The 24680-nt window shown below is 45.6% G+C and overlaps 1 protein-coding gene across 4 annotated transcripts in view; it reads right to left on the bottom strand.

Moving 5' to 3' along the window:
* dnah5 (dynein, axonemal, heavy chain 5) overlaps window positions 1-24680 on the bottom strand; it is a 249542-nt gene that overhangs the window by 137446 nt on the left and 87416 nt on the right. For all 4 annotated transcript variants that reach the window (XM_082150214.1, XM_082150212.1, XM_082150215.1 and 1 more), the window contains exons 31-38: window positions 23884-24047; window positions 23447-23603; window positions 15683-15895; window positions 15376-15600; window positions 14838-15010; window positions 8637-8815; window positions 8162-8349; window positions 7480-7674 (exon numbers count right to left, since the gene is read on the bottom strand). In XM_082150214.1, coding sequence (XP_082006340.1) covers window positions 7480-7674; window positions 8162-8349; window positions 8637-8815; window positions 14838-15010; window positions 15376-15600; window positions 15683-15895; window positions 23447-23603; window positions 23884-24047 — 1494 coding nt within the window. The remainder of the gene's footprint in view (window positions 1-7479; window positions 7675-8161; window positions 8350-8636; window positions 8816-14837; window positions 15011-15375; window positions 15601-15682; window positions 15896-23446; window positions 23604-23883; window positions 24048-24680) is intronic.

Consider the following 24680-nt stretch of genomic DNA (forward strand, 5'->3'; position numbering starts at 1 on the left):
ACAGCCGGTCCTTCATAGTTCCGAAGAAGGACGGGGGATTGCGTCCCATTTTAGATCTTCGAGTTCTGAACGAGTCAGTCATGCAGCTCAAGTTCAAAATGTTAACATTGAGACAAATCGTGCCACAGATCAGGTCCGAGGACTGGTTTGTCACGATAGACCTCAAGGACGCATATTTCCATATTTCCATCCGTCCGTGTCATTGGAAGTTCCTGAGGTTTGCTTTCGGGGGCAAAGCATACCAATATCGAGTTCTTCCATTCGGCCTGGCTTTATCACCCCGCACTTTCACGAAATGCGTGGATGCAGCTCTGGCGCCCTTGCGCCTTCAGGGTATTCGCATATTGAACTACATCGACGATTGGTTGATTTTAGCTCAGTCGCATCAGTTGGCGGTTCAACATCGAGATGTTGTTCTCGCCCATATGAAAGAGTTGGGGTTACGGCTGAACGCCAAGAAGAGTGTGCTTTCTCCACTTCAGAGGACCACTTTTTTAGGCGTGGTTTGGGATTCAGTGTCGATGCAGGCACGCCTGTCACAGCCACGTGTAGATTCCATCCTTGCAGCTGTGAAAAGTGTAAAGCTAGGCCAGCTACTCACTGTCAAACAGTTCCAGAGACTGTTGGGTCTCATGGCAGCAGCTTCCAACGTGATACCTTTTGGACTACTGCACATGAGGCCCCTGCAGTGGTGGCTCAGGACCAGAGGGTTTTCCCCGAGGGGCAACCCATTTCGCACAATCAAGGTCACGCGGCGATGCCTACGTGCCTTGGTTATGTGGAAGAAACCTTGGTTCCTGTCCCAGGGCCCAGTGCTGGGAGCTCCTTGTCGTCGCAAACTGCTAACGACGGATGCTTCCCTCACGGGTTGGGGAGCGATCCTAGAGGGTCGCTCATCTCAAGGTCTGTGGGAAGACCATCATCGTTCCTGGCATATCAATCGCCTAGAGATGTTAGCTGTCTTCCGGGCTCTGAGGAGCTTTATCACAGATCTCAGGGGACACCATGTGTTAGTGCATACGGACAACACGTCGGTAGTCGCCTATATCAACCACCAAGGGGGTTTGCGCTCGCGCCCATTATCCAATCTGGCACGCCATATCCTCTTGTGGTCCCAGGGGAAGTTGCTGTCACTCAGGGCAGCCTATATCCCCGGGGTCCAGAATATAGGAGCAGACACTCTGTCGAGACAGGGGCCGAGGCCCGGGGAATGGAGGCTCCACCCCGAGGTGGTGGAGCTGATATGGAGGGAGTTTGGCCAAGTACAAGTGGATCTGTTTGCGTCTCGAGAGACGTCTCACTGTCCACTTTGGTTCTCCCTCACGCATCCAGCTCCTCTGGGACTGGATGCTATGGTACAGACGTGGCCGAGGCTACGTCTGTATGCTTTTCCCCCAGTGGCTCTGCTCCCGGGAGTTCTGGAGACAGTTCGCAGGGACCGGGTTTGCCTGCTTCTTATAGCCCCGCGCTGGCCGGGCAGAGTATGGTTTCCCGATCTTGTGTCCCTCCTCGACGGGCATCCTCTGGAGCTTCCCGTCAGGAGGGACCTTCTGTCCCAAGCAGGGGGCTCGATTTTTCACCCCCGACCAGAACTGTGGAACCTGTGGGCTTGGCCTCTGAGGGGGCCCAGCTCATAGAGTCAGGTCTATCAACTGAGGTTGTTGAGACCATTCTACAGTCCAGAGCTCCCTCCACGAGGAAACTTTATGCCCTGAAGTGGAGAGTATTCACTTCTTGGTGTAGTGACCGTCGGTTGGATCCAGTCAACTGCACAATTGGTACAGTTCTGGAGTTCCTGCAGGATCGGTTCACTGCAGGTCTGACCCCGTCCACTTTAAAGGTTTAAGTGGCGGCTATAGGTGCTTACCACATTCCTTTGGGTGGAATGTCTGTGGGGAAAGACCCTCTGGTATCTCGTTTCCTTCGTGGCACTTGGAGGCTGAGGCCTGCAGTTCGCTCTAGGGTGCCACCTTGGGATTTGTCCATTGCACTGCAAGGCCTTTCCCTGGCCCCCTTTGAGCCCATTGAGGAGGTTCCTGAGAAATTCCTAACTCTGAAAGCTCTGTTTCTTCTCTCCATTTCTTATCTCAAGAGAATAGGGGATCTCCAGGCATTGTCGGTTGCTCCGTTGAAACTAACTAACTAAACTAACCTATTGTTCTGCAGGCCTTCTGTCCTCCTCCCTTTCAAAATGCGGACCAGGAGGCGAATAATTTGCTTTGCCCTGTTCGGGCGTTAGACGCATATGTCCACAGAGCTGCCCTGTGGCGGAAAAGCGATCAATTGTTTGTATGCTTTGGGTCCCCTAACAAGGGAGGTCCAGTGTCTAAGCAAAGGATGAGCAAGTGGGTGGTTGAGGCTATCTCACTTGCTTATGAGGCGGCTGGGCAGCCTTCTCCTTTGGCTGTCCGGTCGCACTCTACTAGGAGTATGGCGGCCTCTAAGGCCCTTATATCAGGAGTGTCTTTACAGGACGTTTGTGATGCGGCAGGCTGGTCCTCACCGCACACCTTCGTCAGGTTTTACTCTCTGGACTTAGACTCTACTCCAGGGTCTCAGGTTTTGTCTTCCTAGTGCTGCGCACTTGATTTCACACAGGACAGACATTTGTAGCTATGGTGGCGTTGGTATAGACGTTCCCCATAGCGTCAGTTTCGACGCAACGCGAGTTCCCTTGAAAGGGAACGCCTCATTTACGACTGTAACGTCGGTTCCCTGAAGAGGGAACGAGCGTTGCGTCGCCTTGCCATATCTCCTTCATGCCTGTCAGCACGACTTCAGACTCTACGAAGCTTTCGTTTTCTGTTTCGGGCCGGCTTTTATAGCTTCCTGGTACGTGACGTCACCCGCCTCTGACGTTCCGCCACACCATTGGACTGATTTTACATGTGCTTCAAGACGTCATCACGCAAAGCGTTCCCCATAGCGTCAGTTTCGACGCAACGCTCGTTCCCTCTTCACGGAACCGAGGTTACAGTCGTAACCGAGGCGTTATAAAGTTATAAAGGTTAAAACCCGCTATAGTTCTATGGACACCTGATATTGGTGAAATTGTCTTTTTCATCCCTGATTTAGGTCAAGTTAAGTCACCTTTATTTTTATAGCACTTTATACATTGGGTGGTTGACGTGAACTCAAATCCAAAGTGGAAAAATTTTTTTTTTCTAAAATGTATGTCAAATGTCTTATAATTATATTGCTTAATATGTGAATAACTCAAAGCTGAATGTGTCCCTTTCTAATTCCTTTTTTATTTAGCATTTTATTAACTTTTTTGTGTGGTAGTCCCAAATATTGTCCACCGGTGTGACAAAATTTTTTATGTTAATATTTAATTCAGAGATTGTGTGACAGATAAGACAAATATGCACAATCCTTATCAATTTGTCCTAATTACATTCCCATATCAAAAGTAACCAATAAAAATTCACAATCATGTTATTATCCCACTATAAGATGTACACATAGGGACTTTACCCAAACGTCTGGATTATATTCATTATAATTAGTATACAACCTAATGAAGCTTCATTCCATCCTTATATGTGCATAATGATGATATCATTATTATACTATTCAACACCTTTTACATAAATTTGTGCATTTAAATGCCTTTTCCACTTATAATTCAGTTTGTCACTCCACAGGACATTTCGTCACATCATTGGACAACAAAAAGTACCAGTATGCCCCTGTTTTTTTTACAAAGTCACATTTATTATTTCTTGTTCTGCTAGAATACGTCATGGTAATATGTCCTCAGATTGGGTAAGAAAACTTTCCTCCAAGCGCAATTTTTCCATTGGTCGATGCGCGTGGAATCTGCCTAACAAACATCGATTTCATTGGCCTTTTTACGCAGTGGTATTACGCAACAAGGAAGTGTGTATATATACAAACTGGATACCACTGTTTTCAGCGGAATCTGAAGAATATGGCAAAAAAGACCGCACCTCTCTATCATTAACAGTTTTTAAGATAATTACAGATATGTAAAAGTATGCAATTAACATTTCTATTCATATCCCATTGAAATGTGCGATCTCAAGAGCTTAAAACAGCTAACTGAGCTAGCGATGACTCTCCTCTTCCTGATTCGTGTCAGCTATGACATCAGCGTGATATGATTAGTTTCTAAAGCTGTCAATCATCTCACGTGAACCAACCAGACCATAAGGCTGTTCTAATGCAATGACGCTGTCTGTGTATAGTTCCTCATTCTGAGCTACAAACACAACTAAACACATCTCTTCATCTGATTCAAGAAGCTAATAAATGCAGGATTCAAATATATCTGGTTTGTGTGTGTGATTTCTGTCTGATTTTGGTTATTTTATAGGAACAAATAATGTTTACATCCACTGGTGTGACAGCCATTTCCACCAGTGTGACGCTGATTTCATGTCACACTATAGGACAGTGCTGTCACACCAGTGGACATCTTCAAGATCAAGGCCAGTTTGTGGCCTAGCTATTGAGGAAAGTATTCAATCCTGACTAACAGTGTTAAAGGTGCTCTAAGTGATGTCACGCGTTTTTTAGGCCAAACAATTTTTTGTCACATACAGCAAACATCTCCTCACTATCCGCTAGCTGCCTGTCCTCTGAACACACTGTAAAAAAACGCGGTCTCTCTAGACACCACAAGCTCCACAAACGGCAACAAAAACAAACTGGGCTCACCCGCACCACGAAACACAACAAACAGTGCTCCAGCCAATCACCGACAAGAAGTATTTGAGGGGTGTGGTTTGGGGGTTAGTGCGCGTGCACATGAAGGGGGTGTGTGGAGGAGAGAGAAGCATGAAGAGGGAAGTTTGAATTATGGCCGACACACGACTAAAGAGACGACGTTCCGATGAACAAATTGCAAAGAAGAGGGACAAGGATAAGGAACGCGCGAAGTCCCGAATTTACATCGGAAAAACCCTCGAAAGGTGGCGAGAACTCCGCCGGCAGAAGGGCTTCCAATCCGACATTCAGTTGCTCTGTTTTTGCAGAACAGGTAAATCCATTTTTCTTTCTAAATTGACGTTCATGTTCGCCAAACCAACACAAGGATGTAATTAGCTAGAACTATGCAGTCAGCGTTAGCTTTGGTGAATACAACATATATGTTTCTAGCAGCTAGCGATCAATCTCTATTGTAAATGGTCAAGCAAATTCACAGTAGGGCGACAATTTGTGTGAATGATTGTTTTCACCCACAGTTTGTTATAGATTTGAATGTTCATTTATAGGCTATTGACAACTTTGACTAAATTTGTTTACGCCGCCGCCGTTGTTTATGCTCACTGGGAAACGCGAAGCTAACGTTATCTTGCTATTATTGCGTCCTTGTATGGGAGCTATAGTTACAGTTATAACCTCAGGTGGCGAAACGATTTTAAGACAATGTTTCTCTTTTTCTGCATTCTGTTCTACAATATATAAAAGCATTTATCTAACTTGGTGACATCACACATTGAATGAAGTATCAGTAAAACTTAACTTTGTTTTTAGTGATTACTTTGACTTTCCTTTATGCCGGAAGGGAGGGGAGGAGGGAGGAGACGGGAGGAGGAGGAGGGAGGGTCTAGCTAGTCTCCGTTTTGTTTGACAACATTTCGAATGTCAACACTCCCGGCATCACTTAGAGCACCTTTAAGGTTTACATTATTTTCAATAGTCAATCAATATAAATTGATGAAAATTTTCAGATCAATACTTAGATTATGTCACACCAAAGGACTGCATAATGAATCCCATTTCCAACAGTGCACGGAAATTGCAATATTATGAAAATATTTGAAACAGAACTCACCTTGTGGGCAGTCCATGTACTCCAGTGAGGTCTACTGTACTTCCTGGATGAAGAAGGGCCCCTCTCAGTAATAGGGTGCCCAAATGAATGCCCGTTTTATATCTACAGAATGGCGTCACACCAGGTGGACACCAGTTTTGCGGACAAAATGTAATGTGTCACAATTATTCTAAATGGGAACCTTATGACTTATAACCTTTAGTTTCATTAAAGGTATAGCGGAGGATTTTTTACTTCCGGGTGGATCACCTATACTATTGGCCCTCCTTATTGTCAATCATTCTGGTGAATCAATCAAACTTATTCAAAAAGTGGAGAGGGCGGGTCTATCTAAAATTCGGAAAGATCCTCCACTATACCTATACTATCAAGTATTTTAATGTATTTAGACTTATTTTTCATTTAATTACAGTAGTTTTAAGATATGCAACGCTACCCCGGACAGTCACGCCAGTGGACAAATGTCATGTTTAAAACTAAATATTTACATATTTGAATTATAATACTCATTAATTACAGATGTATTAGTTCTGGAAGATTAAACTGTATATAACAACAGATATTTTAATGAAATATTATACATTTTTATTTATATTTGTCACCATGAACACAAAAATGTAGCGTCACGTCAACCACCCCATTACAGATTGTTTCAAAGCAGCTTTACAGGGATAAACAGAAAAATAATGATTCAACAATGCTGTTATGATCCTGACCTGTTTTCCCCTGTCCCGTGTTGGACACCTATCTTTTGTTCCTCTTGTTTCTGTGTTCACGCCTGTGTTCAGTACCTGTTCCCTATCAGTCAATCAACTTCGACGTTAATCGTCAGTGACTGACGAATAAGGATCTCGCCTGAGAGCCCAATCACCTTCAAGTGGTAAAAGAACGAGCCAATGCACGTTGGCTAGTGAGATTTGCATCGCGAACTGCACCCCCGCTTCCAGGTATATAAGGCCTTGAATGCAATACTCACATCAAGCTTATTGAAATTTTACAGATGTTTAGATGTTGATGTTTTATTGAATGTTTCATTTGAAGTCACCATTATGGAGCTCAGTAGCAGCAGCATCTCTACTAATTGCGGATCTGTAAGTTTAATTGCCTTGATACTGAGAAATGTCTAGTAGTTTTGCAGATTCAAAACTATTTTACATATTTTATTTTCTGTACTGTAGCCTATCTGTGTGCGTTTGTATGGAAGAGAAAATGTGAGAAAGAGAGTATGCTTTCCATAGATAATGAAACGTAATTTTGAGGGGAAAACAAATTGTCTTTTTTATCTTATTGTTTGTTATATGTATTTGCTTGGTCAGTGTCTTTGTGGGTTTTGGTTCATTTGCTGTTGTAAGATTTAAGTACCTTTGAAATAACTAAAATCATTTGATGAAGTTACATGGAACTATAATGCGTCCAAGACCTGCCTGGAACTACCATAGCTATGTGTTACTGTAAAAATAATGGCACACTTTAGAACATTCTTCAGCTAATCAGAATCAAGCATTCAACAGCACCATAGTATAATACATACCGGTAATATTTAGTTCCTCAGCAACACTTTACTGTTCTTTAAATCTAGTTTACAATGAGCAGGGAAGAACTGACCGGAAAATCGGAATATGTGATTATTAAGTATATACTATATACTGTAGTACATTGTTACTAATGATAGTCACCTGTTTAGAGAGCTGCTCCTCACACAGTTTGTACAGAGTGAAGAATTTCCTGGCCAGCTCGATATTGTCAATGAAGCCACAGCTTGCCAGTTTCACTCTGATAATGATCTGTCTGTCAGGAACCATCATCGCCACTGAGCGGAAGTTAATTTTCAGATTCTCTGGAAGTTCCTGTCTCCCTGCGTATCCAGGATTCTGTAAAAAAAAAAAAAAAAAGAGAGAGAAAATAACAACCTACTGTACAGTATATTGTTTATATGACGGTTAGCCTGAAAGTGTAACCTTTCATTTCATTGGGTCTTTAAATCACAGTTTAGTCAGATTTCCACATAGTCTTTGAGATTTATCTATAAAAAACTGTATTCGTAATATGTTCTATGTGTTTCATATAGTATGAAAAAAATAAGCAAACTTTATTAAGAGTAAATGGTGCCCCTAACTGTCCTAAACATTGTAATAAAACATTGTAACTTGGCACATTAATATATAATTCAGCTGATGGACAGTCACAGGTGTATGTATTAGCTACAGTGAAAGGTAAAGATAAAAGGAAGAGATAAAATGTATTGGAGTGGTTTGCACATTCTTATGAGTTCTTAGTTTGTCTGTAAGTGTTAAAGAAACTTTCAAATCTCTGTGAGTTGTGTGATATTTCGAAGAAGACATAAATGCACCAGCTCACCATCGTGAGGAAGATGCCAAACTCAGGGTTCATCTCTACATTATCTCCATCAGTAAAGATAAAGTTCTTCCGCCGTTCTTTCTTGCAGGTGAGCACAATGGCGATTTGTTGAGCCGCCACTGAGAGCACCGGCAGGTCGATACGGTTAAACTCATCAAAACATCCCCAGGAGCCAGACTGAGCAAGACCTAAAGACAGAAAAAAATACAAAAAATAAATTCATCCCCAAGGATGCAAAAAGCAAAACACGAACACTCTGATGAAATGACAAAGCATTGGTTTCTCATGTTAATTTCACACATCATATCATACAAATATTGCTGTGTGTATGGGTAATGAATTATAGATTATTGCTTACAGACTTCACATGTATTGTCATTGTGGTTATATTACAAGGATATGCTTTCATTTAATTTGCAACAATAAAGTAACATTTGTTTTTATAATGTGCATTGAGCACACATGTGTGTGGTACCTTTGAATATTCTGCCCAAGCCTCTGAAGTCCATCTGGTCAGAGCAGTTAAATACCACCACATATTTGCCCAGGCAGCGGCCCATGTCCTTGGTGGTTTCCGTCTTTCCTGTTCCTGCTGGCCCGGCTGGGGCTCCACCCATGCTCATTCCCAGAGCTTGAGCTAAAGTAATGTAGCATCTAGGAAACATATTGAAAATGATACTAAATCACGCAGATATGATTTAAGGCAAGAAAAAGTAACATCTGCACTGCAAAGGAACTATTTCTTAATCAGTATTTTTGTGTGTTGTCCAGTAAAAAATATCGGAAAATTTATAACACAGGATGCATCTCTAATGAACTATCTACTGGGTTTTTTTTACTGGCATTTTTTTTATTTTTTTTTATTAAGCGTACATACAAATTATTTAATTAATTATTTAAATCAAAACAAATGCTAATGTATCCAAGTATGTTTAGACATCTTTATGGAAAAGCAAGACAAAATAGGAAAATGCAGTGTATATGGAAAGTAATAAACATGTATATATATATATATATTGTGTATGGTGAATATAAGTATATAAGTGAATATATATTGTGTATGCCTATATATTCTAATATAAACTAATATATTATTTCAGCTGTAAAGTTGTTATACATGGCAGTTCCCTTTCAAGGGAACTCCCGTTGCGTCGAAAAGCTGACGCTATGGGAACGCTTTGCGTGATGACGTCTTGAAGCACATGTAAAATCAGTCCAATGGTGTGGCGGAACGTCAGAGGCGGGTGACGTCACGTACCAGGAAGCTATAAAAGCCGGCCCGAAACAGAAAACGAAAGCTTTCTGAGTCTTCAGTTGCGCTCTATGTTGAATCTGTCCTTGTTATTTGGTGTTGTCTGTCTATATTATATATATATATTCAGTATGGCGAGCAAGCAGCAGTTTAGAGTGTGTGTCCATCCCTGCCCGCGTTATTTAACGGGAGGTGATACTCACACTCTTTGTGTTGTTTGTTTGGGTGAGGAGCATGCCCAGTCAGCACTCGAGGGTGGTGACTGTGTGCATTGCGACGCGCTTCCATTGCGCACGCTCCGATCCCGCTTGGCTCGGTTCAATCCCGATCGCGTTCCCCAGGGCTCGGGTCCCGCCGCGGCTGAGGCTCGGCGGCGATCTCAGACCTGGGGTTCGCAAATGGATCTGTCAGTGGATGTTGAGACGGGCTCTGCCTTATCTCAACATCAATCTGACAGATCCAGTGCCTCTCATCAGGGTGTGGAAGCACGCATTGCGGTTTCTTCCCCCCCGATAGAGGCACCAATACTGCAACTGTCCAGCTCTGAGGAGTTGGATGTTGTGAGTATTGAAGCTGAGTCTGAGGATTCGCCACCTCAGTCTCATGCGTTTGAGGAACTGCTCGATGTTATTACTAGAGCAGTTGACAGACTATCTATTGAGTGGCCAGAGGATAGGCAGGACGTTCGTTCGAAAAGTAAGCTCGACGAACGCTTCCTGCCATCTCGTACACAGCCTCAGCGAAGAAGCCTTCCGTTTTTCCCCGATCTCCACACCGAGGTGTCGAAATCGTGGGGAAAACCGGTTTCATACAGAGTGTATGCACCACAAACATCCCACTATTCTTCCATTCACAAATATAAAGAATATGGTTATGGGGAGATGCCGAAGGTGGAGGAGACGCTTGCGAGCTATCTCTCTCCAGCAACGGCATCTTCCCTGAAAGCTCCTTCACTTCCCTCTAAGCCAGTAAAATTCACATCATCTCTGGTTCATAAATCGTATGCAGCCGCCTGTCAAGCTGCAGCGTGTCTGCATACGATGTCTATTATGCAAGCCTATCAGGCAGAATTATTGGGGGATTTAGAGGAGGGCGGGGGAATTGGTCCTGACACAGTGGCTGAACTACGCAGAGCCACAGATCTGTCTCTCAGGGCCACCAAGGAGACCGCTAAATCAATCGGGCGGTCTATGGCAGCCCTGGTGGCCACTGAGAGGCATCTGTGGCTCAATTTGAGCGATATAAAAGAGAAAGAAAAGCACGTTCTCTTAGATGCTCCGGTTTCCACTGTTGGTTTATTTGGTGATGCAGTAAACAGTGCGGTAGCTAAATCTCAGGAAGCTGCTAAACAGGCAGCTGCATTACAAAAACTTCTCCCCCGCCGTTCTTTCATTGAGGCTGCTGAGCGGGAGCAGCCTCACTCCTCTAAAAAGAGCGCTGAACATCGTGCCACTCAAAAACAGAGTGTGTCCTCTCGTGCTCCCCCACAAAAATCTCGGGGACACGGAGGGCGCTCTCAAACCCAGCAGTCTTCGAGGGGTAAAACGGATCTGCGGACCGTTATTACCGCCAAGAAGGCTGCTGGGAAAAAGTCCTGATGTCTGAGGGCTCAGGACAAATGAGGGTAGTCCCCCCGAAGCGGAGCGGTTAACACCTCTTTTCACGGTGCCCGTCTCTCTTCGGTGCCCTCAGGGGACCGTTCTGCCAACCCTGCCACCTCTGGTGTTACAGGGCGCAGCGGTCTCCGGCGAGCACATATCTCAAGGTCCACCCGGAAACGTAGTGGCCTCGGGATGCCCGCCCCCTCTGAGGAGGGTGCTAGAGCAGTCTGTTTGGTCGTTCCCTGCCGGTGCGCCGTTACAGGGCGACGAACCGACTACTCAACAGCAGGAGAAAAATACGGTGCCGTCTCTCTTCGGTGCCCTCAGGGGACCGTTCTGCCAACCCTGCCGCCTCCGGTGTTACAGGGCGCAGCGGTCTCCGGCGAGCACATATCTCAAGGTCCACCCGGAAACGTAGTGGCCTCGGGATGCCCGCCCCCTCTGAGGAGGGTGCTGGAGCAGTCTGTTTGGTCGTTCCCTGCCGGTGCGCCGTTACAGGGCGACGAACCGACTACTCAACAGCAACAAAATCCAGAAACCAGTCTCGAGAGACTGGTACCTCTAGTAGAATCTTTGACAGCGTGGAAGCTACTGTCAAATGTTTCTCGTTGGGTCCTGCAGACCGTGGAAAAAGGGTATTAGATACAATTCTATTAACGCCCACCGCGGTTTATGGGGGTCCTGCCCACAGTGGTGGGCCCCGAGCAGGTTCTGGTTATGGAACAGGAAGTAAACACTCTGTTAGAGAAAGGGGCCATAGAATATGTACCCCCCTCCAACAGGGAAACCGGGTTTTACAACCGGTACTTCATAGTTCCAAAAAAGGACGGGGGATTGCGTCCCATTTTAGATCTTCGAGTTCTGTACGAGTACATGCAGCTCAAGTTCAAAATGTTAACCTTGAGACAAATCGTGCCACAGATCAGGTCCGAGGACTGGTTTGTCACGATAGACCTCAAGGACGCATATTTCCATCCGTCCGTGTCATTGGAAGTTCCTGAGGTTTGCTTTCGGGGGCAAAGCATACCAATATCGAGTTCTTCCATTCGGCCTGGCTTTATCACCCCGCACTTTCACCAAATGCGTGGATGCAGCTCTGGCGCCTCTGCGCCTCCGGGGTATTCGCATCACGAACTACATCGACGATTGGTTGATTTTAGCTCAGTCGCATTAGATGGCGGTTCAACATCGAGATGTTGTTCTCGCCCATATGAAAGAGTTGGGGTTACGGCTGAACGCCAAGAAGAGTGTGCTTTCTCCATTTTAGAGGACCACTTTTTTAGGCGTGGTTTGGGATTCAGTGTCGATGCAGGCGCGCCTGTCATCGCCACGCTTCGATTCCATCCTGGCAGCTGTGAGAAGTGTAAAGCTAGGCCAGCTACTCACTGTCAAACAGTTCCAGAGACTGTTGGGTCTCATGGCAGCAGCTTCCAACGGGATACCTTTTGGACTGCTGCACATGAGGCCCCTGCAGTGGTGGCTCAGGACCAGAGGGTTTTTCCCCGAGGGGCAACCCATTTCGCACAATCAAGGTCACGCGGTGATGCCTACGTGCCTTGGTTATGTGGAAGAAACCTTGGTTCCTGTCCCAGGGCCCAGTGCTGGGAGCTCCTTGTCGTCGCAAACTGCTAACGACGGATGCTTCCCTCACGGGTTGGGGAGCGATCCTGTGGGTCGCTCATCTCAAGGTCTGTGGGAAGACCATCATCGTTCCTGGCATTCTATAGCCTAGAGATGTTAGCTGTCTTCCGGGCTCTGAGGAGCTTTATCACAGGTCTCAGGGGACACCATGTGTAGTACATACGGACAACACGTCGGTAGTCGCCTATATCAAGGGGGTTTGCGCTGGCATGCCATATCCTCTTGTGGTCCCAGGGGAAGTTGCTGTCACTCAGGCAGCCTACATCCCCGGGGTCCAGAATATAGGAGCAGACACTCTGTCGAGACAGGGGCCGAGGCCCGGGGAATGGTGGCTCCACCCCCGAGGTGGTGGAGCTGATATGGAAATTATAAGTGGATCTGTTTGCGTCTCGAGAGACGTCTCACTGTCCACTTTGGTTCTCCTTCACGCATCCAGCTCCTCTGGGACTGGATGCTATGGTACAGACGTGGCCGAGGCTACGTCTGTACGCCTTTCCCCCAGTTGCTCTGCTCCCGGGAGTTCTGGAAAGAGTTCGCAGGGACCGGGTTTCCCGATCTTGTGTCCCTCCTCGACGGGCATCCTCTGGAGTTACCCGTCAGGAGGGACCTTCTGTCCCAGGCAGAGGGCTCGATATTTCACCCTCGGCCAGAACTGTGGAACCTGTGGGCTTGGCCTCTGAGGGGGCCCAGCTCATAGAGTCAGGTCTCTCAACCGAGGTTGTTGAGACCATTCTACAGTCCAGAGCTCCCTCCACGAGGAAACTTTATGCCCTGAAGTGGAGAGTATTCACTTCTTGGTGTAGTGACCGTCGGTTGGACCCAGTCCACTGCCCAATTGGTACAGTGCTGGAGTTCCTGCAGGAACGGTTCACTGCAGGTCTGACCCCGTCCACTTTAAAGGTCTATGTGGCGGCCATAGGTGCTTACCACAGTCCTTTGGGTGGAATGTCTGTGGGGAAAGACCCCTTGGTATCTCGTTTCCTTCGTGGCACTTGGAGGTCCTCCTCCCTTTCGAAATCGGACCAGGAGGCGAATAATTTGCTTTGCCCTGTTCGGGCGTTAGACGCGTATCTCCACAGAGCTGCACTGTGGCGTAAAAGTGACTTTTGCTCCCCTAACAAGGGAGGTCCAGTGTCTAAGCAAAGGATGAGCAAGTGGGTGGTTGAGACTATCTCACTGGCTTATGAGGCGGCTGGACAGCCTTCTCCTTTGGCTGTCCGATCGCTCTCTACTAGGAGTATGGCGGCCTCTAAGGCCCTTATATCAGGAGTATCGTTACAGGACGTCTGTGATGCGGCAGGCTGGTCCTCACCGCACACCTTCGTCAGGTTCTACTCTCTGGATTTAGACTCTACTCTAGGGTCTCATGTTTTGTCTTCTTAGTGCTGCTCACATGATTACACACATGACAGACATTTGTAGCTATGGAGGCGTTGGTATAGACGTTCCCATAGCGTCAGCTTTTCGACGCAACGGGAGTTCCCTTGAAAGGGAACGCCTCGGTTACGACTGTAACCTCGGTTCCCTGAAGAGGGAACGAGCGTTGCGTCGCCTTGCCATATCTCCTTCATGCCTGTCAGCGCGACTTCAGACTTTACGAAGCTTTCGTTTTCTGTTTCGGGCCGGCTTTTATAGCTTCCTGGTACGTGACGTCACCCGCCTCTGACGTTCCGCCACACCATTGGACTGATTTTACATGTGCTTCAAGACGTCATCACGCAAAGCGTTCCCATAGCGTCAGCTTTTCGACGCAACGCTCGTTCCCTCTTCAGGGAACCGAGGTTACAGTCGTAACCGAGGCGTTTTTGTTGATAGTACCATTCATATTCCATACATATTTTTTAGTAATGATAATCTAAAATGAATCAACATTTAAAATAATTACAATTATAAAACATTCAGACACATTACAGTAATTAAAATATGGGGAACATATGCTTAATTACCATGAAAGTAAATAAAAAGAGTCATACAAAAAAACACAATGGTCGTAATCTTCATTTTCCTTATGCACAATATAATTTCTTATGTTCATCATTTTGTTGGGCTTTTGTATTATTTTGTTCTGAGCAGAATTTATAATTGTATGGTCTATGAGAAATCACATCTGATTTGTAATTATACATAAATTGCGCCGCAGTGAGAAAATAGAGGTAAACGAGCTTGTTATTGCTAGAGGCACCTGTCAGTGAGAGGAGTGATGACCAGCCTGTCAGTGCAGCCTAGAAACTCATTCTGATAAATGAAAGCCACATCAGTGATGCTGATCATCATCTTATCCGTGTCCTCGTTGAAGTAAAAGCGGCATTGTTTCAGCCATTCAAAGTCTGTGGGGCTTTTGATGTGCAAACGACACTGTGTGAGAAGAACAGAAAATATCAGTTTTTGCTGGGTGGTTATCTTTTGGAGTTGTCTCAAATGGATGTACACTGAGGGTTGTGACATTCTCAGTAATTTGGCATTCAGTCATGAGATATCAAAACATCCAACCTTGCAAGTTGACATAACCCCATAAGGGACTGCAATGTTAATTTGGCAGTCTGCATTAGCTAAATGGCCTATTCTAGAGCTTTAAAAGTTGAAGATAATAAAGTTCCAAAATTGTAAAATACAGAACTCAAATGAGCAACTATCAACAATGCTGAGACTTTATTAGAATAATAATGAGCATATAGCATGCAAACCGTAAATAAACTGGATGAGTATATTCGGGCACTCACCAAATCATCAAATATGTCCCTCTGGTGTACGTGAATGGTGATTAGGGTTTCATACTTTGTCCGTTCAACAGCTCCAAGGTCCTTTGTGGTCATGTCAATTAAATTGTTGAGGAGCTCAAGAAAAAAATGGTTGGTTTTAGCCATGATCTTACGGTCATATCTGGCATTGCTCAAAGCATCCTCAGAATCTTTCGTCCAGATCATCTGGATTCCTAGTAAACCAACCTAAACCACAGAAACCAGTAGTCTGGTTAATATACTATACAATTTTTTTTTATTTACTTATCACTGTCAATATTTTGAATACCTGTGCAGGAAAGGAGTCCAAAAATTCAATCAACTCAAAACCAGAGTCTTGAATGGCAAGTGCAGCCTGACGGATGACAAGGTGCAAAGACCTCTGGGATTCTTTCAGTAGTGCATTAAGCCAGACCTCCACATTGCCCTCTGCTATGACAGGCCTTTCCAGCTCAACTGTCTCACTCTCTCGTGATGATATCGCCAAAACCTTATCATACATCTAAAAGCAAATCCAGTGTTGGTTATTTTTTTCAAGCAAATGTATACTTTCTTAACATTCCTCAAAAAGCCTGATGGATTATATTTGATACTCACATTTTAACATGATGTTCTCTTACGAGAGGTTTCTCGTACTTGCGTAAGTATCTTACGCTAGGGGAAAACCTCTTTTCCTCGAGATATTGAAGCCAAAAATTATCCTTAATTTTGCAATAATGTAAAACGCATTGCAGCAGCATGCAGACATGGGCGAGACAGCTCGCGCGCCCATTGGCTGCTCTGCGGCAACTGCACCAGCCTATCGATAGAGGCCCCTCATGACGTCAGAACCAATGAGGGTGCTTTGCGCCCATTACGTCATGACCCGCCGAAAGCGGGTGGGGCTAGGGCTATAAATACGGCCCAGAAAGGCTGGTTTGGTCAGTTTTTCATCTCTTCAGCGGGCCTACGCATCGCTGGATCCTGAGAGGAAGCCGCGCCGTCTGATTCAAGCACCCAGCGGGATTAGTCTGCATCTGAAGCTGTCGGTCGACAACTCGCCGCCTTCAGTCGCCGTTCCTGCTCACGCTTCCGGCGTACATATCCTTTTCTCTGCTACTGTGTTTTGTGTATGTGTGTGTTCGCCACCGCGACACACACTCCCATTGCACTAAAAGAGCCGGGTGTCTTTTTCAAGACGCCCCTTTCCCGAGGACGCGCAGCTCTCGCGCTCGCTGACGGCGACTGCCCTCACTGCGAGCTAGTTACTGCCTATGGTGACTCTGCGGACTCACCTGGCATCCGTTATCCTGTACTCGTAGCGCACACTCTTCAATTGCACGCGCAAATGCGACGGCGCGCGCGCTGTATCGCCTCACTGATCAAGTGCAAAAGAAACTACGAGCATGCAACGCCGTTACGTTGTAAATTACATTAAATAAAAGTAATGCAGGTATGATTTTCATTCTATTCTATTCACCAGGAGCAGTTTCCATGTTTCATTAACAGTTATTGTTAATATTGTGTATTCACCATGGTAACTGTCCTTTCCATATTAACCCCAAAATGCCACTATTTTTTCTTTGTGTTATTTTTTATATTTTTAAATGACTGTAGTGGCTCATACCAACATTGTATTAACAAAAACTAGTTTGGGATTGCTATTTAATAACTTTAGCATAGGCCTAATGTTTATTTATTAGTACTAGTCTTTACTATTAGTCATATTCTTACAATTTATGTTATATATATATATATATATATATATATATGTATGTATATATATATAGGCAAATTATAACATGTTTACACAAAATTTGTTTATAGCCTATATTGAATGTAAACTTTGATAATCATAATTAATAACTCACATTCTCACATGATATAGAGGACAGAATGCTATTTTGAATGCTTTTATTGGCATTTGTGTTGTTTCTGAATGCTTTTATTGGCATTTGTGGTGTTTCTGAATGCTTTTATTGGCATTTATGTTGTTTCTATTGTTGTGTGAGGGTGTATACCTTCTGGATGTAATGGCTCTCTCTCTCTCTCTCTCTCTCTCTCTCTCTCTCTCTCTCTCTCTCTCTCTCTCTCTCTCTCTCTCTCATTAAAAAAAAATTACAATTATTTTAAAAAGTCATAATCCATGTCTTATTCCAAATTAGGATGTTATGGTATCAATCTGAATGGGAAAACCATCGAATTGTACTCAATGGCCTTTGTGCCCTGTCATATGGCCTTGGTGCCCCCCCAAAAAAAGAAAAGGTGGAGGCCAAATGGCCTTGCCCCTAAAATTACATAATTCCCACCCTGGTTTATAGTCCCGCCGAAGCTGGACTGACCTGAATTTTCTCACACATTTCTCAGTTCCCTGATCAGGCGACTGGAAATATAAATATTGCAGCGCCTGCAAGCAAACGCCGAAGAAAACATGTTGACGCTCTTATATGCTCGTGCATCTGAAAGCCTTTGTGTTCCCCCCTGTGGCTCAGTGGCGGAATCTTTGGTTTTTCGCACGAGAGACCGGTGTTCGAATCCCGGTCTAACGGCAGATAAATTATGCCTCCAATGCCTCGCTCTGTCAGTTCCCTGAAAGACGACTGCAGATGTGCATTTTGCAGCCAACGAGCGCGTTGTACAACCCGCTCGCCTGCACCCAAACACCGTTTCTATGGTTTCCGTGCGTCACTGGCGAAAGGAGAAAAGAGTGTTTATGTCCCGCTGCGGCCGGGCCGAATTCTATTTCTCATACATTTCTCATTCCCCTCTGAAGTTCAGGCGACTGGAAATGTCAATACTGCAGTGAGCGAGCCTGTTGTAATGCACGCATGCACGCCTGCATACAAACGCCAGCATGTTGACGCTCTCTGATAATACTCGCGCTAACTAAAATCCTGTGTGTCTTCCCCTGTGGCCCAGTGGCAGATTCTCAGGCTGTCGCGCGAGAGACCCGTGTTCGATCCCGGGTCTACCGGCAGATAAAATTATGCCGTCAATGCTCGCTCTGTCAGTTCCCTGAAAAGGCGACTGCAGATGTGTATTTTTGCAGCCAACGAGCGCGTTGTACAACCCGCTCGCCTGCACCCAAGCACCGTTTCTATGGTTTCCGTGCGTCACTGGCGAAAGGAGAAAAGAGAGTGTCCCTAGTCCAGCTGTGGCTGGATCTACCTCCATTCTCACACATTTCTCTGGAAATGTCAATATTGCAGTGGACGAGCCTGTTGTAATACACGCACGCCTGCAAACAAACGCCAGCATGTTGACGCTCTCTGTTTCTATGGCAACTTCTCGCTCGTTCAGTTCCAGTAAATGCGACTGTTCCAGTGTATTCTGCAGTAAACAAGTCGGCGACACAGCCCGCTTGCCTGCACACAAACGCCGCTTTTACAGCTACCCAGATAAATCCCATAAGAGTGTATTTTCTGGTGTTCCGGCCACGGCCGATGGTGTCATGAGTGTAGACAAAATGCCCACTGCCCAGTGCTCATTCCTACACAGAAACACAGCCCGTCACACAGGGCTCGCGCACATGAAATCGACCCAGATCGATTGCGCATTAAATGTGGTAAACGTGCCCACTGCCCAGTGCCCACAAACACTACGTTCTGCATGTCTCAAGGTTTCTGTAAAACGAAACCAACATGCATTCGCTCTGCTCCGGCGGACAATGCTCTCAGTGTTGTAAATGTGCCCGCTATCCCACGCCCACATTCACACATAGACATGACAGGTCTTACGGGACTCGCCCAGCCCTCCCCCTCTCGGTTGACCACCGCAGATGAGTCGAGCGTGGGCAATCTGCCCGCTGTTATCAGCGCGGCCCCTGCCTCAAATGTCATAAGCGCGACGCTTATGTTGCAGCACACTGAAGCCCGACCAGAGCGCGCTTCGCATTCAACCCCTAGCCATTCGTGCAAACGCATGGGCAAGGCTACCCGGGGTTTCGAAGTGGGTGCTAGAGATTATAGAAAGAGGCTATTCGCTACAGTTCGGTCGACGCCCGCAACGCAAAGCGGCGCGAATCGATACTACGGTGAAAAGGAAGTAGCACACCTACTTCGAGCCAAAATAGCGAAGCTACTGAGCAAAGGGGCTATAGAACCCTTATCACAAGCTCAGAGCGGAGGGGGCATGTACAGCAGATATTTTTCTGGTACCCAAAAAAGACGGGGGTCTCAGACCCATTCTAGATCTAAGACGACTAAACAAAGCACTTCTGAAACGACGGTTCAGAATGCTCACGACCAAGAAAATCCTCTCGCAAATTTGCCAAGGGGACTGGTTCATGTCGATAGATCTGAAAGACGCTTATTTTCAAATACAAATAGTGTCACGTCACAGGCGATTTTTGAGATTCGCCTTCGAGGGTCAGGCATATCAGTACACAGTCCTGCCATTTGGCCTATCCCTGGCACCTCGCGCATTCACGATGTGCATGGATGCAGCGCTCGCACCCCTCAGGCTCCGAGGCATACGAGTGCTGAATTATTTGGACGATTGGCTGGTTCTAGCTAGATCACAGTCGGAGCTCATAGAACACAGGACCATATTACTCGATCACCTCGAGAATTTAGGTCTCACAGTCAATTGGGCGAAGAGTTTGCTGTCTCCCAGTCAGAAAATATATTTTCTGGGCACAGATCTGGACTCGCTGTCTATGACAGCACAGCTGTCGCCGCAGCGCAGACTAAGTATTCAGCGCATGACAGAGATTTTTCGCCACGGCGCTTTAGTCCCGCTCAAAAAGTTTCAAAGGATGCTGGGTCTCATGGCTTCAGCATCCTCAGTGCTTCAGCTGGGTCTGCTTCGCATGCGCCCGCTGCAGTATTGGTTGAAAGCGCGCGCCGCGCAGAGCTTGGACCTCCGGTCTCGCGCGCCTCAAGGTCAATCAGAAATGCGTCGCAGCTCTGAAACCTTGGACAGTGACCGACTGGTACCGGTCAGGAGTAAGCCTGGGGACTTCCTCGAGTGTGAAGGTGGTGTCTACAGATGCCTCAACCTCGGGATGGGGAGCGCTGCTCGAGGGCAGACCGTTATTCGGCCAGTGGTCGGAACGGGAGAAGCTTCTGCATATAAACTGCCTGGAAATGATGGCAGTTGACAACGTGCTGAGGCGTTTTTTGTCCCCAGATAAGACACCACGTCTTGGTCCGTTCGGACAACATGTCAGTGGTGGCATATATAAATCACCAAAGAGGTATCAGATCCAGAATCCTTCACAGGCTGACGGAACACCTCCTGGTCTGGGCTCAGCACAATCTGCGCTCGCTCAGGGCAGCGCATGTGCCCGGCCATCTGAATGTGGGACCAGACAGACTGTCCAGAAACTATCTTCCGGCAGGAGAATGGTCTTTACACCCACAGACAATCAAACTGCTATGGAGGACATTTGGCAGAGCGAAAATAGACCTATTTGCGTCTCAAGAGAACGCTCATTGTCAGGAATTTTTCTCCAAGAGCAGGGATGCGCTGGCTCACGTGGCCCCGCTGCCCGCTCTATGCGGTTCCCCCTGTCACGCTCCTACCCCAGGTGTTAGAGCGAATCAGGGAGAGCGGATGCCCGGTGCTACTCGTCGCCCCATTTTTGGACAAACCAAGTCTGGTTTCCAGTCCTGATGCAGCTGACGAGTACCGCCCCATGGCCGATACCGGTGAGGAGGGATCTCCTCTCGCAGGCAAACGACTCGATCTGGCATCCTCACCCGGAGCTTTGGTCCCTACATGTGTGGGCCATCAACGGGTACCCGTTAACCTCCCAGCGGGAGTGTTAAACACGATCACACAGGCTAGAGCTCCATCTACTAGGCGGCTCTATTCCTCAAAATGGTCTGTGTTCACTAGCTGGTGTACAGCGAGTGACACTTCACCCTCACGCTGTGGGGTGCCGGAGGTTCTCTCCTTTTTACAAGAGCTTCTGGATAAGGGCAGAACCCCATCCACGCTCAAAGTTTATGTGGCGGCCATAGCAGCGTTCGCTGAACCACCGCTTGGCCAGTCATTAGAAAGGAACGATCTGGTCATTCGCTTCCTTACAGGAGCTAAGAGGCTGAACCCTCCCAGACCTTCCTCAGTTCCCGTTTGGGACCTTTCCACGGTTCTGGAAGCCATGAAAGGTGCCCCATTCAAGCCAATACAGTCAATAGACCTGAAACTCTTGTCTTTCAAAACAGTGTTTCTTCTGGCTCTCGCTTCAGTGAAGCGCATAGGGGATTTGCAAGCGCTCTCAGTGAGCGCGACGTGTATGGAGTTTGGGCCTAATGACTCGAGAGTCATACTCAAACCAAAGCACGGATATGTTCCTAAATCCCTCAATACACCGTTTAGGGCACAGGTTATCTCCCTGTAGGCCCTGCCGGTATCTGAAGAGGAAGGGGACGCAGGCTTCCTTTGCCCGGTCAGGGCGTTAAGAGCCTATGTGTCTCGCTCATCTGTTTTCAGACAGACGGAGCAGCTCTTTGTTTTGTTCAGCGGACGTTCTAAGGGACTAGCTGCATCAAAAGAAAGTCTATCCAGATGGATAGTTCATGCTATAGCGCTAGCTTACACATCCAAGGGCCTGCAATGCCCGATAGGTGTCAAAGCGCACTCCACAAGAGGCATGGCCTCGTCGTGGGCTTGGTCCAGTGGGATTGCCTTGCAAGATATCTGTATGGCGGCAGGCTGGGCCTCCCCGTCTACATTTATAAGGTTTTATAACCTCGAGGTTCCCGCTTTACAAGCTAGGTTGCTCTCGGTTTAATTTTTCAGTATTGCCCGCCCGATGCTATCGGCTCAGGATGCTGAAACTGCTAGAGCGTCGATCACTGATCGTCTGTATACTTCTGTGGGCAGTGCGTAAGTCCCCCATATTTACCAGTCCAGGCCGAGTTCGCCCTGGCTGTGTGGAACACTTGATATAACATGCTCTTATCAGAGCTCCATATTACAGGAATGATGCTATTCTAGCCCCTCTTCCCGGATTCTCTGTGAGTCCCTTGTGATTAGGCACTGTATGAGCCCCGGGCACCTGCCCTTGGGACTTTAGTGTTATGTCTCAAGCACGCACGGCGTTTTACATTGTGTTCCCCTAGCGTAAGATACTTACGCAAGTACGGGAGACCTCTCGTAAGAGAACGTACTCGGTTACTAACGTAACCTCGGTTCTCTCTAGAAGAGGGAACGAGTACTTGCGTATCTTGCCGTGCATGCGTAATGTTCTGATTCGCTTCAGCGATGAAAAACTGACCAAACCAGCCTCTCTGGGCCGTATTTATAGCCCTAGCCCCACCCGCTTTCGGCGGGACATGACGTAATGGGCGCGAAGCACCCTCATTGGTTCTGACGTCATGAGGGGCCTCTATCGATAGGCTGGTGCAGTTGCCGCAGAGCAGCCAATGGGCGCGCGAGCTGTCTCGCCCATGTCTGCATGCTGCTGCAATGCGTTTTACATTATTGCAAAATTAAGGATAATTTTTGGCTTCAATATCTCGAGGAAAAGAGGTTTTCCCCTAGCGTAAGATACTTACGCAAGTACTCGTTCCCTCTTCTAGAGAGAACCGAGGTTACGTTAGTAACCGAGTACGTTTCTCAAAAAATTATGTATGGATAATCAACTAAGCCTAAGTTGCTCAAAGAAGTGTTTATCTAACTTAATAAAAGTTATTCTTATTTACTTTATAAAAATGTGTATAGATTTCACAGCAAAAAAGAGATGTGTACCACAACATTGTCACAATTGTTTTGTTAGTTTTTCACTTTCACTTTTCATATCATCAGTTTCATGTTTTCCTTTGTTCAGATTTCCCACCACTCTTTAGTTGTCATGGTTACTGATTATGACTAGTCATTCCGTTCTGCTGTTCGTCATTAATCACCATTGTTTGCACTACTATTTAAGTTGCTGTGTTTTCAGTTCTCATTTGTCTGGTCACGTTAATGCTTAGGTTGTGTCTGCCTTGTTGACTTGTGTGGATTATTAAAGACTTTCTGAACCTTATCTTCTTCAGCGTGTGCTCTCTAAACCCAGCGTGACAGACATGAAGAGGGACGTTTTTAGAATAAGAAAGCAGGCTTTCTAGGTTAAAATAGTGATCACCTTTTCATGGAAGCGGACACATTTGATGTTGTCAAAGATGTTGAGCAGGTGTGCCTGGATAGTGTGCGAGTCAGATGCTTGGCCCAAAATCTCCAGCAGTGCAGGATCCGAAACAAAGAAGAAACGTGGAAACAGCAATCGCTTTTTCTCCAGGTACCTGTAAAGCAGAAGACGAGCTTAAAATTAGCAGCACTATAAATTAGATCCACTTTAACCTGACTAAAATAAGCAACTTAAAAATATAATTTCAAAACTGAGTCAAAAACTCTGGCAAACTTGTCTATCACAGATTTTTTATTTATTTTTTTACTCAACCTAGTTGCGTCACCTGTGACAACAGAACTGCAATGTTCCCAGGTCCATCTTGCTATAGAAACTGGTTATAAAACTGCTGAATCCTGATATAAGGACTAGACTGAAAAACAGGTGTTATGTACCCTGTGAGAGATTTTTGACACATCTCTAGCTGTTCCAGCAAGTGAGGCAGCAGCTGACCCATAGTCTCATCTCCCACACACGACTGGACTACATTGGGCATCTCATGAGCTCGAGTCATGATTTTCACCCACGATTTATCGATGTTGGAGAAGCGCTTTGCCTCCTAAAAGAGAAGGTTTCACTTGAATTTGTTAAGGTTTCACATTAAATATTTAATTCCAGGGAAACAAGAAACATCTGTGGTATCTGGAATTTGACAAAACAAAACATCTGTGAAATCTGTGTTATTAATCAAAACAAACAAAAGACTGGTTATAAAATGTAGATTCAGTCTTAAAAATCATATCATAAAGCAAAAATTATATAATTAGTTCAATGTTGTGATATATTATTTCAATCGTAAAGAACAAATAAAAAGTAAAATTTTTAGTATGTAATTATTATAATTTTTGGTAACACTTTACAATAAGGTCTCATAAAATGCATTAGTTAACATGAACTAACTATGAACAGTATATTTTTACAGCATCTATTAACCTTCGTTGAGGTTAGTTAAATATCTAATCGTTCATTGTTTGTTCATGTTAGTTCACCGTGCATTAACTAATGTTAACAGACAACATTTTAATGTTGACCATCTTTTAATAATGTATTAGTAAATGTAGAAATGAACATAACCTAAGATTAATAAATCTTGTATATGTATTGTTTATCGTTCATGTGAACTACTGTAGTTAACTGTTAACAAATTAGACTTTATTGTAAAGTGTTACCAATTTATTTAATTTTTTTTATG

Source organism: Leuciscus leuciscus (genome assembly GCF_965113295.1).
Source record: "Leuciscus leuciscus genome assembly, chromosome: 20".
NCBI classification, from domain to species: Eukaryota; Metazoa; Chordata; class Actinopteri; order Cypriniformes; family Leuciscidae; genus Leuciscus; species Leuciscus leuciscus.